The sequence below is a fragment of the Camarhynchus parvulus genome, chromosome 1 (assembly GCF_901933205.1).
Source record: "Camarhynchus parvulus chromosome 1, STF_HiC, whole genome shotgun sequence".
Lineage (NCBI taxonomy): Eukaryota > Metazoa > Chordata > Aves > Passeriformes > Thraupidae > Camarhynchus > Camarhynchus parvulus.
Genome location: NC_044571.1, coordinates 26,204,995 through 26,217,851, shown reverse-complemented (window position 1 = coordinate 26,217,851; position 12,857 = coordinate 26,204,995). Strand labels below are relative to the sequence as shown.

At 44.3% G+C, this 12,857-nt stretch overlaps 1 protein-coding gene across 1 annotated transcript in view; it reads right to left on the bottom strand.

Annotated features, from left to right (window-relative positions):
• Positions 1-271: 271 nt before the first annotated feature.
• LOC115913722 (coagulation factor X-like) overlaps positions 272-12,857 on the bottom strand; it is a 31,986-nt gene continuing 19,400 nt past the window's right edge. Inside the window, exons 6-11 of the mRNA XM_030965953.1 lie at positions 4,621-4,734; positions 3,212-3,343; positions 1,867-1,952; positions 1,670-1,787; positions 674-1,158; positions 272-286 (exon numbers count right to left, since the gene is read on the bottom strand). Coding sequence (XP_030821813.1) covers positions 272-286; positions 674-1,158; positions 1,670-1,787; positions 1,867-1,952; positions 3,212-3,343; positions 4,621-4,734 — 950 coding nt within the window. The remainder of the gene's footprint in view (positions 287-673; positions 1,159-1,669; positions 1,788-1,866; positions 1,953-3,211; positions 3,344-4,620; positions 4,735-12,857) is intronic.

Sequence of the window (12,857 nt, the reverse complement as noted above, 5' to 3'; positions counted from 1 at the left end):
TGTTTGGGGGTGGTACAATATAACTTTGTCCAGACCGATGAGATTTTAGTTTGGGGGTTTTAAAATTATTTTTAAAACAAATAAAACGTTTATTTTTTGTTGTCTTTAACAGTTGGGTTTTATTTTACCCTCTAACTGACATGGGCATCATTCATACTGGAAAACATAAATTCCATGTATGAGGGGAAGCATTTTTTAGTGTGATGAAAGTGTGAAGTGCTACCTCAACACAGACATTTAAAACCTTGACATTCCCCATGTCTTTTAAGTTTTACGTGTATGGATCCTGAAATAAGAATATGAATTTGCTGAATCAAACCTCAGGGTACTAGCAACATTTGAAATCACAGAAAAATATTCAACATGTTTTGAGGTTTAGGATGAACAGTTCTAGGAAATTTAAAATTAAATCAGTTTTTAGTTCAATAACTAGGTTTACTGTATCATGACTCACAGTACTGTGTGTCAGCAGAAGGAAAGACAAACAGGCTTTTCTGTATAAACTGGAGTTAAATACATGACATTGTGGCAACTTCCATTGCTGCAAATAGTAGTAGAGTCAAATGGGAATATTGGCTGCATCCATGTGTTTCCTTGCAATGATTCGTAGGGGCTTGGTGCTTGGGAGTTGGTTGTGTTTTGTTTCTTACTTTATTTTTTGTTTAACCCATACCATATACCTTGCAGTGTTGGTGAAAAGCAGTGTTTCCCAGTCGGTGTCTTCCAGCGGCCAGGATCCCAGGATACCAGTCAGAAACCACGTGCCCTTGTACTCAGTAACCAAAAAGCTTCCTCCAGCCAGGTGTTTGCCTACAGCCTCCTGGAGGTGCCCACAGAACTGCCTGTTTGTGAGAGTGATGTTGAGGATTTGCTTGCAGTCCTCAGCAGGCAGGTATGAAACCTGCAGCTCTTCACCTTGAAGTTCATCACCCTCCACTCTCCAGCCACTGACTGTAGCAGCCAGTTTTGGAATTAAAACATGTTCTGCAAAGTCTCTCTCAGGGGTGCACACAGGAAGGTGGGAGCTGTCACACTCAACATGCTCTTGAAGTTGTAGTAATGCAATGTTGTTCTCACCAGTGTCTTCATCGTAGCGGATGTGGATGTGCTTCTCCCTAATCTGCATTATCTTCCCAGTTCCACTTGTTCCTTTAGGCCCTGTGGAGCAATGACATTTGTCTGCTCTTAGGAATAGTTTATCAGAGACCTGAAAGCTGCATGCAAGCTGCCTGGTTGTGCTGAGAAACACGTGCAGCTAAAGGCACTCTTCCTCTGCAGTAAAGGGAAACGAGGAATTATACACTGGCAGCTTTTTAATGCTGGTAGGAGCATGAATAATTTCAGCAGTAAGGGTGAATATCCAGCACTAACGTGGATTTTGGCATGAAACAAGTCACCACTAAATCCACCGCGTTTAGCTGATCTCTGAGTGCTGAATTCTGAGCTGTGCTCAAGAGGCACTTTCTGCTTGCCTTGTAAAGGGGAATGTGGGGTAGCTGTAGTTCTAGCTCAGATACTCAACTGAGGTGCTTAAATGAAATAACATCATATTTGTTTCCTTTAACAATATTTTTATGCAACAAGAAGTTTAGTAAGCTTTTTTAAAATTTAGCTTGTCAATACTGAAATGTGCTGCAGCAAGGAAAAAGGTTGGATCACCTACCAGCACCAACCCTGACTTGAAAACGGCTGTGCAGAAGGGCACACTCTGCTGTGGTCAACACGAAGTTACTTTTTAGCAACACTCCTCCACAGAAGCCTTTCCTTTCTGGGTTTAGCAGCAGTACCTAAGAAAATGCAAAAAACCAATAGATAGCACTATCCATGTGAGGGTAAGTGATGGGTTTAATGAATTGCTGGGAATACCTGCCAAGGAAATCGCTCATCACTTTTCTTCCTGGTTTCACTTATAAGGTTATCACTGTCTTGAAGTCTGCCACATGCACATGCATCTAACAAATGAATTAAAAAAAAATAAAACTTCATGCTGTATCATTTCAAGACAGCTGTATCATTTCAAGATAGCTAATACCTGCAAATGCCTACTGTTCCATCTAGACTTTAGGGTTCTGCTTTTGCACAGAGGAAGAGGAGAATGACAATTTCTCAGCTGGTGAAAATTGGAATAATTTGTTTGGCAATTGTAGTCATAATAGTTTAGCAATGGGCTGAACATGGTCACTGTGTTAGGCTTGTAGTGACCAGGTTTCACTGTGCTTCATTTCACTAATGAGGCTTCCTCTCCAGCCAACTATAAGCACATCTTGTTTTTTCATCTTTGTGTCCTGTATTCAAATTGTGTCAAATACCTGAGAGCTGTGGCCCAGTCTGGACAAGGTAAATCCTGGGTTTTCCTTGTTACAGCTGCCACTCTAGGGACATGCCTGCCTTTCTCATCTGGTTCAAACAACACACATGCTTTTTGATTGGATCACCCAGTTATCTGCATTTGTCACACTTCCACTTGGTTTAGGTTTGGGTCACACACACTGGATCCTATTCAGGTGAAGCTAAACCACAGGGCACCTTCCAGGTGCACACATGACAGGCTCTCACAGCTGACTGGTACTTAGTCCACAGGACTGAACTGGGCCAGTTTGATGTAAAGCCCACCTGAAGTGTGCACTGAGTGTGGACATCTGTCTTTCACTGCCAAAAACGTGGCTCCACAGCTGAACTCCTATTTGGCTGCCCCACTTGTGCTAATACAGACACAGGTCTAAATATACTGCTGTGGTTTTAGTAGACCTACTTTGTAAGAGGATGAAATTGAATGAGAAAGCTAATATGAGACTGAAGAACTAAAAAGGACTACTGTTTCAAGCCAATTAAATTGGCAGCAAATGTTTCCCTTCATTTATTGAACCATTGGTCACCTGATGGCAATCAACTGAATCTCATTCCCAAGCAAATACGTGTTCAGCAGAATTACTCTTTACCAAACACAAGAGTGGAAAACCTCGTCCAGTGAGTGATATGTAGGGTGGTGCAAGTCCCCTCTGCTGATTCATACTTAAACATTCTGATTAAATAGCCCTTCTTTTGCCACTACTTTGGCATCTTGGGTGGTGGTCCCTAGATTCCTTTCTCTACCCAGTAATACTGCTTTGGGCTCAAAGCAGGCTGATCCCATCTGTTAGATGGTGGCCTGCCCACCCAGCCCTGAGCAGGTAGGCAGGGGATGAAATTGTACCTCCATGCTCACACCTACCTAATGCAATGCACTGTTTTTTATCCTTCCCAAGCTCGTAGCCATCAGCACAGGAGCAGCGGTAGGAATCCCTTCCAGGATAGCAGAAGTGGTCACATCCTACCTTTGCTTGGTGGTGACATTCATTTTTAGCTAAACAGAACAAACAGAAGAAAAACATGGAGTATTCTTTCATTGTTTGAATCCTCTATGTTTTTTTTTTATTCCCTTTGTGTGGATGTGGGTTGACAGTATTTACCACTGGGATTTTTCTTCCCCTTGTTAAGCAGAACTTGGAGCGAGCTGAGTCTCTGCAGCATTCACAGACCATTGCAAACTGTGCTCCCTCTGCACCTCCCTGCAGCAGACACTGCACCTCTGAGTTCTGGGAAAGGGTGCCATGGGTTTTTAAACAAAACACCAAGTATGTGCAGCAAGGGGAGCTGCTGCACGGTATGAAGACAAGTATTGCTTGAGGAAGAAGGCAGCTAAGGTTTCTGGTTTTGACAAAAACCAGTAGCTCTCATTTTGCATGCTTGTTTGATTTTGCACACAGTAGCTACCAAAGATAAGAAAAAAAGAAAGGGAGTATGAACTTCAAAACATGCTCGACTTTCCATAGCTAAGCAATCACTTAAATCCTTAGCACAAAGCAACTGTTATTTGATCTAGCTCATAGGTAGCAAAAAATCTTTTATAACATGGCTGCCTAAGGCTCTGAGATGATCTAGTTCCCAGCACTGGTCCAAGCTGTGTCACCTTCTGTGCTCCCCAGAAGCTGGTCACAGTCACACCCCTTATACACAGAATGACCCTGCCTTGCTGCAGCCAGGGCGTCTCCCACCCCAGGGGACCTCTGAACCAGCAGAAATGCTGATGTCAGGGCTGGAAAGTAGAACCTGGCAGATACAAAAATGTAGTATCTGGCCTGGGGTTTTCCTGTGCCAAAACACATCTGTTTTACTTTATGCTTTTCACTTCCACTGGAAACAGTCTGTTTTCTGGAGTCCTTCTGTCCTGAGGGACTGTCTTGTGGGGTGTGTGGCCTCCGGGGCACCAGGGTGCCTGGGAAGCCACCCTGGCACGGAGCCTTGGTCCTTCAGGCCACACACCTGGGAGCACAGCAGGACAAGCAGCCAGGCAGCACAGGTGGAGTGGCAGGGCTGGCTTTGGGGTGTACCCATGAGGTGGTTTGGTTTCAGCTCTTTTGCTGCATGCCCAGAGAAGGGAGGCTCAGGGCACAGGGACAGCCTGTGGAACCTCAGGATTCCATAATGTTTTGCAGGCAGGCAGCAGACATCACCCTGCTCTGGCACAACTGTGCGTTTTACCCAAAACCATGGGAAGCGGCACCATGGGAGAGCTGGGTGTGGTTTCATGGGGACAGCCTGTGACGAGATGAGGCTCCTCAGAAGGGGGCAGTGCCTTACCGAAAGCACAGTTCTCTCCCTCGTAGCCCTCAGCACAGGTGCAGGTGTAGCCACGGATGCTGTCCTCACACACACCATTGTGCTGGCAGGGGCTTGAGGAGCACCTCCTGCCGCCTGAAGAAGGGGAGAGGGAGGAGTCACCGCCAGCACCGATCCCAAATTACACAGCCCCCATCCCGGCACATGAGCTCTTCAGAGACGTGTTGTGAGAGCAGCTTGAAAGGAAATGGGCTAAGTGCCACTGAACTGCTCCTCAGGGGAAATTTTAGCTCAAATCTCCTTCCAGAGGTGCTCTTGCAGACCCTGTGAGAGAGGCTGGGAGCTGCCCAGAGGCAGAGCCTCCTTCTGGAGGACGGATGCTCTAATTCAGGGAAAAGGATTGTCACAGTTCCTGCTTTTTTGCAAATGTGATATAAGACTGGTGTTTTAGATTGATATGTACTGGATAGAAAAAGCTGGCATCAAAATTATAGATCAAGTGTACAGAAAGCAACATCAAAACTGGAGGAAATATAACTTTTCTATATCTGCACAATTATCATGCAGCAGCTCAGACACTAGCAAGCTTGCTCTGTCTGCTGAACTGAACATTGAAACAAGAGGCTGTCCTCACTGTGAGTGAAGCACCAGGCAGAGCTGCCAGTTTCCCTTCAAGCTGCCCACAGGAATGACTCCTAAGCAGTTTGAAAACATGATCCAAGTAACAACTATTTATTATAGACATAGGCTATCAGTGAGCAAGCCAGGAGAGCCTAACCTGGGACATGCTGTCCAATCTTTCTAAAAACTAACACCTTGTTAGAGAGGTTAATTCAGTCAGCGAGCTGCCCTGTATGATTTTGGGGATGGAAAAGTGAAAACTCTGCCAACTACTGGGAAAAAAAATACCAATCATCATCTTCTTAGGCTATGGGCACTATGTCTTTGAGTGTTAGATGTACTAAAATACTGGCTGAAAGAATTACCACCTTCAACCCATCTGCAGTCAGATGCCACCAGCATATCCAAGCACAATGTAGGCCTCCAGAGAGGGTTTTTGGGTGAACTGGGGGAATCTCACCTGCACAGCTGAGCAGGTAGTATTGAGGAGCTGGAGCTAGGGAGGGATTACCCTGCAGCCTGAAGCAGTTAGATGGATTCAAGCCTCTGAAGTCTGTGCTGGAAAGAAAATAAATCCAGCACCTAGCTTTATTAAAGGAGGAAAGAGAAGATGCAAAGTATAGAGAAATTGGCCTGATTTCTGTTACTGGCAAGCTATGGTTAAACTGTAAGCACACAGCAATCTAAAAAGGTGGGAAGTAAAAACCATCATACATTTTTCAAGATCAAATAATTCAAATAATTTAAATCTAATTATATTATAGAGTAGGGACCTAGGGGGAATCAGTGAACATCATAAAATAGAAATGTCTCCAATGATATTGTCATTCAGTGAGCAGACTTCTATAAGGCTTGCACAAAACTTTTGGGAAGTGATGTTTAAAGAGAGATTGGCAATGGCCAAGTTCATACTGTTGATAAAAGAGGGTCAGGGGCAAGGGTGAGCTCAGGCAAAGTGCCCTGACAGCAGACATCTAGCAAACTGCCCCTACATCAGTTTTGACTTGAAGGGACAAAACAGTGCAGAACAGAGCTGGGGGTGACCCAGCAGTTAGGTGGGTGCTCAGCCTTTATAATAAATAAATAAAAAAAAAATAAAAGCTTCCTCTTTTATTCATAAAGCAGATTTATCCACTGCACCCTGGACTTTCAGGGGAAAGCAACACAGATACCAGAGGTCTAGAAAATGAGATTATTGGAAGACAGGATGAAAAAATCTGTTTGTTTAGTGAGGAGGAAAAAGCCACTTTTCAAATGCAACACTCTCCAAAATGTTAGAGAAGCCATCACAGAGAAGGAAACACACACTGCTGTTCTTTAGGAAGGAGGCAGAACATACTGCTTTTAATTACAGCAAGAAAGCCACCCCTGAGGCTGAAGTCAGTAATGTGTCCTGATTGTGGCCAAGCTTGTTTGGAGGGACCATTCTGAACTGGTTTCCCTTCTCTCATCCTAGGCTAGAGAGGAGGCCTGCATGACATGCTTAGTACAAATATCCAATGACTCAAATTAGAAATTAATCCCACCCTCACAAAAGTAATAAAATGCCAGATATTTAGCATCATTCTTCATAACCTTTATAGCACTGATGGGATTCTTCTATGCAATGGTTCCCAGGACTCAGTGATTTAGTGGCTTGTGCAGAAAATAAATACTGACTGCTGGTTTTGCCACCTCCTTATCCACTCTTTAAACCTAAGATTAGAAATTAATAACAGCTAAGTTAAAAACAAGAGAAAAACTTGGGATGAAGCATAGAGAAAAAAGGGAGGAATAGGGCACAGTCACCAGGAGTGGTGCCACAGGCTTCCTGTTCAGGTGGCATTTAGTTACATCAGGCTTCTACAGATTTGTTTCTTGCCTTGGCACCTGACAGGGAATGATGCAATCCCACTGTGCAGAGTCTATAGACAGCTCAGTAGCTTTTAATATCTATTTATCTTGCCCAGATTTAAGTGCTAATACTGTATTTGGGAGATTTTTCTGGTAGAACTGTGCTGTTCTATTGTATCAGCAAAACATACTTTCTCATGTCCCAGGCTGTTTCAGATTCAGGAGAAGAAGTAGCCTATTTACTATGATAACCTTTACTCATCTTCTACTTTTATTGTTTTTGCAGATTTAAATGGTTTTTCATGTATATTGCTTTTCAAAAATCATTTCACATCAAGAATTTTCCTTCTGCTTTACTACAGACATGACAAATAGACATTAATTGTTTCTCATAGAATAATCTCTTAGAAAACCAGTATTAGACTGAATCATAATGTTCATAATGTGACAGTACTATGAAGGAGAGAAATCAAGAGGCCAACTTACCATAGTAGACATCCCAAAATATTTTCTGGGTTAAAAAAAAAAAAGGAAATTAGATTTTAATTCCCAAGTAATGTAATATGTCATAAATATTTTGCTAAACCAAAAAACATGTTATGAGAGAATATATACAGGGGTTTAATGTTTACAGAGTTGCACAACTATAATGCGCTGCTAGCAAATATACACATGAGAAGGGAGGGGCTTTGCCTACTGCTTACTTTATTGTTTCCTAAGAAGCTGTACAGGAAAATAAACACTGCACAGGCCAGAGAGGAACAGTTGGACCCTTCAGCAATGCAGCTCCCTGAAAAAACTGGCTGGCTATTGTCTCTCTGGCGTGCAGCAGCTTGGGAAGTGACCCCATCCTGTCCCATCCCCCTTGGCCCCTGGCAGGTGCTGCTGGTGGCAGAGGGGTCAGCACAGGGCAGAGCTGTGGGCACCACTGCTGGCCACCTGCACCCTGTGCCCTGCATCTCTCTGGGTTCTGCAGCTGACCCTGGAGCTGCTTTCCCCAAAGCCACACCTCTGCCCACCCCTTTCCCAAAGCACCACAGCTGCCCATGGGCAGCCCTACAGCTCTTTCCTCGGCTTTCCCTGCAAACAGAACTCCATCCAGGTTCCCATTAAAGGGCACAGCATCCATCTCTGTATGTCTGGAGAGCCCCTGGTGCAAAGGAATTTGCAGCTACTCACCAAGTGAGCCTCTCTCTATAGGTCCCACTACTTGCTGGTGTATTGATTCCCTCTGTCCCAATCATAAAAACACAGAATGGTTTGGGTTGGAAGGGACCTTGCAAATCATCAAGTTCCAATCTCCTGCTGTGGGCAGGGACACCTTCCTCTAGACCAGGCTGCTCAAAGGCCCACCCAGCCTGGCCTTGAACATTTCCAGGGATGGGGTACTCGCAGCTTCTCTGGACAACCTTTTCCAGTGCCCCACGCAACTCTAACTCCTCTCATTTATTCCCCATGCTGCATGCATTTGCATAGAGGCATTTGAGTTGGGCCCTGATGAACCCAATTTACTGTCTGGAGTGGCTGGAATTCCTTTGTGCTGCCCTCCAGGTGCTCTTCTGCTGACCAACAGCCCTTTGCCCCTCCTGGTCCCTAAGGGATGCTGAAGCTGCATTTCTGTGTGTGGTCAGGATGGGACAGCAGCCACGTGATTTACTAATACAAGGAGCATGACACATCATTTTCTGGAGAGGACTTGAACAATATCAGAGCTGACCTCCTCATTTCCATTTTGACCATGGAAGACACCTGCTTGCTACCTGCTGAGGTGGGAAATGCAAAGATTTCACATGGAGAGAAACCCAAACAAATGGAGCAGATTTGTGTTTCACAAGTAAAGGATCATGGCAGCAGTTTTTATTGTGCATGCAGGGAAACCAAATACTTACAAGCATTTCATCATTTTCAAATACTTCTCTTGCTTCTTCATGTGTACATCTCTCTTCTAGGCATTCTCTTTCCAAGCTGCCTTGAAGGACCTCCTCCAGAAGGATGGAACTGGCACGTCTCTGTCTCTTGATAACACTGTTTGCATCATGAGCTGATATAAATACTGGAACATTGTATGACAAAACACTAACATAAGTACTTAGATTAATTTCCTTTTATTCTTTTACCTTCTTTTTTAAGATAAATAATTTTGGTTGATTTGGGGTTTCAGCCATATTAAACTTACATACTTAAAGAGCTCTACTGTCTCAGCCCAAATTCACCTGAGGAGTTGAGAGTTTTTACTTCTGGGAAATGCCTGACTTGCTCCCAAGCAGTGGGAATTTGAAACCCTTCCTGCACAAGAATACAGAGCAGGGTGTGGTGGCACAGCCAGGGAAAGGGGGAAAACATTATTATAAAAGGCAAAGGCTATTTTGTGGCTGCACAGGGGTCTCAGATGCATTGGTACAAGTGGGTATCAGTGGTATTAAGTTATGATGGTGGATTCAAACTGATGCTCTTCAGTCTTAGTTCATGGCTTTTTCTTTTTGCTGAGAAGCAAAGCCATAACATGGCTGAGTTCTCAATCAATTCTCTCTTAAGGGGAGTAAATGAAAACGACCCCTCACCAATGCTCATGGCTAAGAGGGCTATATCCCATACCACTGTTTGTGTGGGAGATACTGTAATCCTTGAGATTTGAGTAAAGAGGAGGAGAAACCAATTAACAGATCTTAAAACTCCTCTTTGCAAATGACACCTCCGTCAAAAGCTGCCTGCCAGCTGGGCAGCTGCTGCCACCCTGGAGCCTCATCTTCCCCATGAATCAATGTGTGACCATGTGTGTCCACACGTGTTTGTCAGTTCTTCTGTGCTTGGAAAGCAAATGTGTTGGGGCAGGGAATATTCAGGGTTTTTTTCTCTTTTATACAGTGTTTGGGGACCCAACACTGCTGGTTGAAGTAATCAATAATCATAGAGCTGGAAAAAGTGAGAGCAATAGCAAAATTATTCCAACACTGTGTACAGATATTTAGTTATCTTTTTAAAGGATATCCCATAAGCAACTGCCTTGCACATAATATTAAAAAAAGAAAAGCTTCATGACTCTGTTTTGCATTTTAAATATTATCTGACTCTCAGCACATATTTCTGCTGTGCAGTGGTTCTGTCACATCCAGCACAGCTGGCAGCGAACTTCTGCTGCAAGGTATTTTGACTTTCTTAAGAGAACACCATCTTCTTCTTCCTTGCCTGGCTCCTCCTTATTTTTGACAAACCATGGAGGATTAACACAGAAGCATAAACTTCTTCAAGCTATAACAAGCATGCATATTGGCCTCTTCCATAGGACTCTCTCATTTTTATTTCAGCAGCAACTAGAAATATAAACAAAATTTGCTTTAATACCTGGGACACTCTAAAAATTGTAAGGAAAGACAAAATATTACCCTGGCATAAATGATGGCACTTCAAAACTGCTTACAGGAGTTTTCACTTAGCTGCATGAAATAAACAGCAGAAATTTAAAGAAAATAAGGAATGGACTGTTTTCATTGATTTCACTCTGTGCTACAAAGTCAGCGTTATACAAGGTACAAAATTACTGGTGTTTTTAGAAAAGCAGCACCACAAATCAGAACCAAAGGAACAACGAAACAAAAGCCATACCTGCCTGCTCTGTCTGCAGGAAAAGGGCAGAGAGAAGGAAGAGTATTATCCAAGAGCACCTTGCCATGGTTACCCTCTGAGCCTAACGGTGCCTGCCTGCATTCCTGCAGCTCCTGTGGGAAATGGCTGCAGGAGAGACGGTGAAGTTTAAAGTCCAGCTGCTCATGAGAAAACAAAACCTCTAAGGGCAAATCACAGCTGCAATGTCAACACATGGGTAAAAAAACCCAAAAAACAAACCCAAAGCAAACCAAGGAAATCAACGCCCAGCTCAGGAGCACAACAGTGCCCTCCTCTCCATGCCCTGGCTGATTGGGGGGCCCTTTGCCTGTGCCACTGAGAGCTGCTCTGGGATTTGGATGTTCCCCCCATGCCCCAGCACTCACTTACTGTAACACAGCGTGGGTGGAGAACAGCACGAACGTTTCTTTGCACCATACCAAAGCACAGGCTGGGCAATGACCTCAGGGACCAATTACATGATGTGGCCCTTTTGTACATCGTCCCGACAAAACATTTACCAAGGCTTAGCTGCAATGGGCAAATCCCACCAGCTTTGGAGCAACCAAGCCCATAAACTTAATCTTCTCCCCCTAGGGACACATCTGAATGGATATGGCATTTTTCTTTTTCACTCTTTGGTTTGCAATGCTCAGCCATGAAGGAGAGCATGGAAAACATTTCCTGATATCAGGATTCCAGTCACCCAGAGATGCACAGGCAGATGGAGTCTGTGAAAGGAGCTGTAGGTTTGGAAAGGACAGAAACATTCCCTGGGCTGCTGAGACGTGCACCCTGTGGACAGGGTGACCCTGCTTCCCAGCCCTGGACAAGAGGAAGGATAAACCCATTGGCGTGCAATGGCAGTGCTGCTGCAGGGCTCCCAGAACAGGCTGGCTCCTGGGAAGGGCAGGAACCATTTCTACTCTCAGAGCAACAACCAGTGGTAGGAAGAGTGGATTTTTACTTAATGTTATGAAGTTATGAACCAAGACCATTCTGTGTTTTTATATCATAAATCTGCAGCTATTATTTGAGTATGCAGTTCTTTTAACAAAGTATGATTGACCTGAACATCCATGGGTAAACCCACAAATAAAACTGCACTTCCCATCAGCTGCACCTTTGAAAACAAGCTTCAGTGAGTATTGGGGCCAATGAGGGAAACAAACCACATCCCTCACCAAGGCCAGTCCCTACCAACCCAGGCTGATGTTACAGCTCACATCACAAGCCACAATACCTGCAGCAAATAATCAACCTGCCCTTTAAAACTCCATTATGGGAGGGTTTTCCTGCAGTTTCCACAGAGCTGTTGTTCCAGAAGTTCACTTGGAGTTAAAACTCTTCTAATACCAAGCTTAATTTTATTCACAGCCAGTTCATGACCTCATGTATTTGTTTTGCCCTCCTTGGTATTTCTGCAGAACTAATTAAGACAGCCTCCCATCCCCTGGTTAGCTGTGTGTCCAGCTTTCCTCAGTAAATGAGTTCTCCATGCTCTCCCCAGTCCCATGAGGCCACCAAGCCCCACTGTCCCTCTCCTGGCCAGAGCTTTCTTGGCTAGCAAAGGGAGAGCTGTTGCCAGTGGTCACATTTGGTGGGTGTCAGACAGCACCTCCTGTGTCTGCCACTGTGGAGGCTCACCTCACCCCCCTTGCCTTGCTTTGCAGGGGCTGTGTTGCTTTTCCACGCTCCTCTGGCTGTCCATCCCCAGGGGAGCACCTGCCAGAGGCTGCTGCTGTAGTCCCCCAGTGGCCTAGGACCACTTGCCTTTACCTTCTTGTGACAATGAAAATCATCCCATGCACATACAGCACAGCCAGTCTGGCTCCCTTTGGCATGAAAAATGTGTCACCACTTGATGTCAGCACAGGACTTTGCAGAACCCAGAACAAAAATGTGGATCCACAGATTTTTATTTATTTTTTTTAAGATACTGTTTACATTGCACAAACCTAAACCTATGTCAACTAAGGAACTCTTGTAGGTATAAGTTTGTCATTCAAATTGATTTAATATTAATAACACACAGCTTCAGAAGCTGTAGTCTCACAAGGTCTTAGTTTACATGGTCATTTTTCCTCTTGCTGTGGGATCTTTTTTACAAAAGATATCCCTTGACAGAGCAGCTGTGTCCTTGGGAATGGGACAGTGTACTCAGTATGCATGGCACTGACTTTGCTTTTTCTGTATTGACA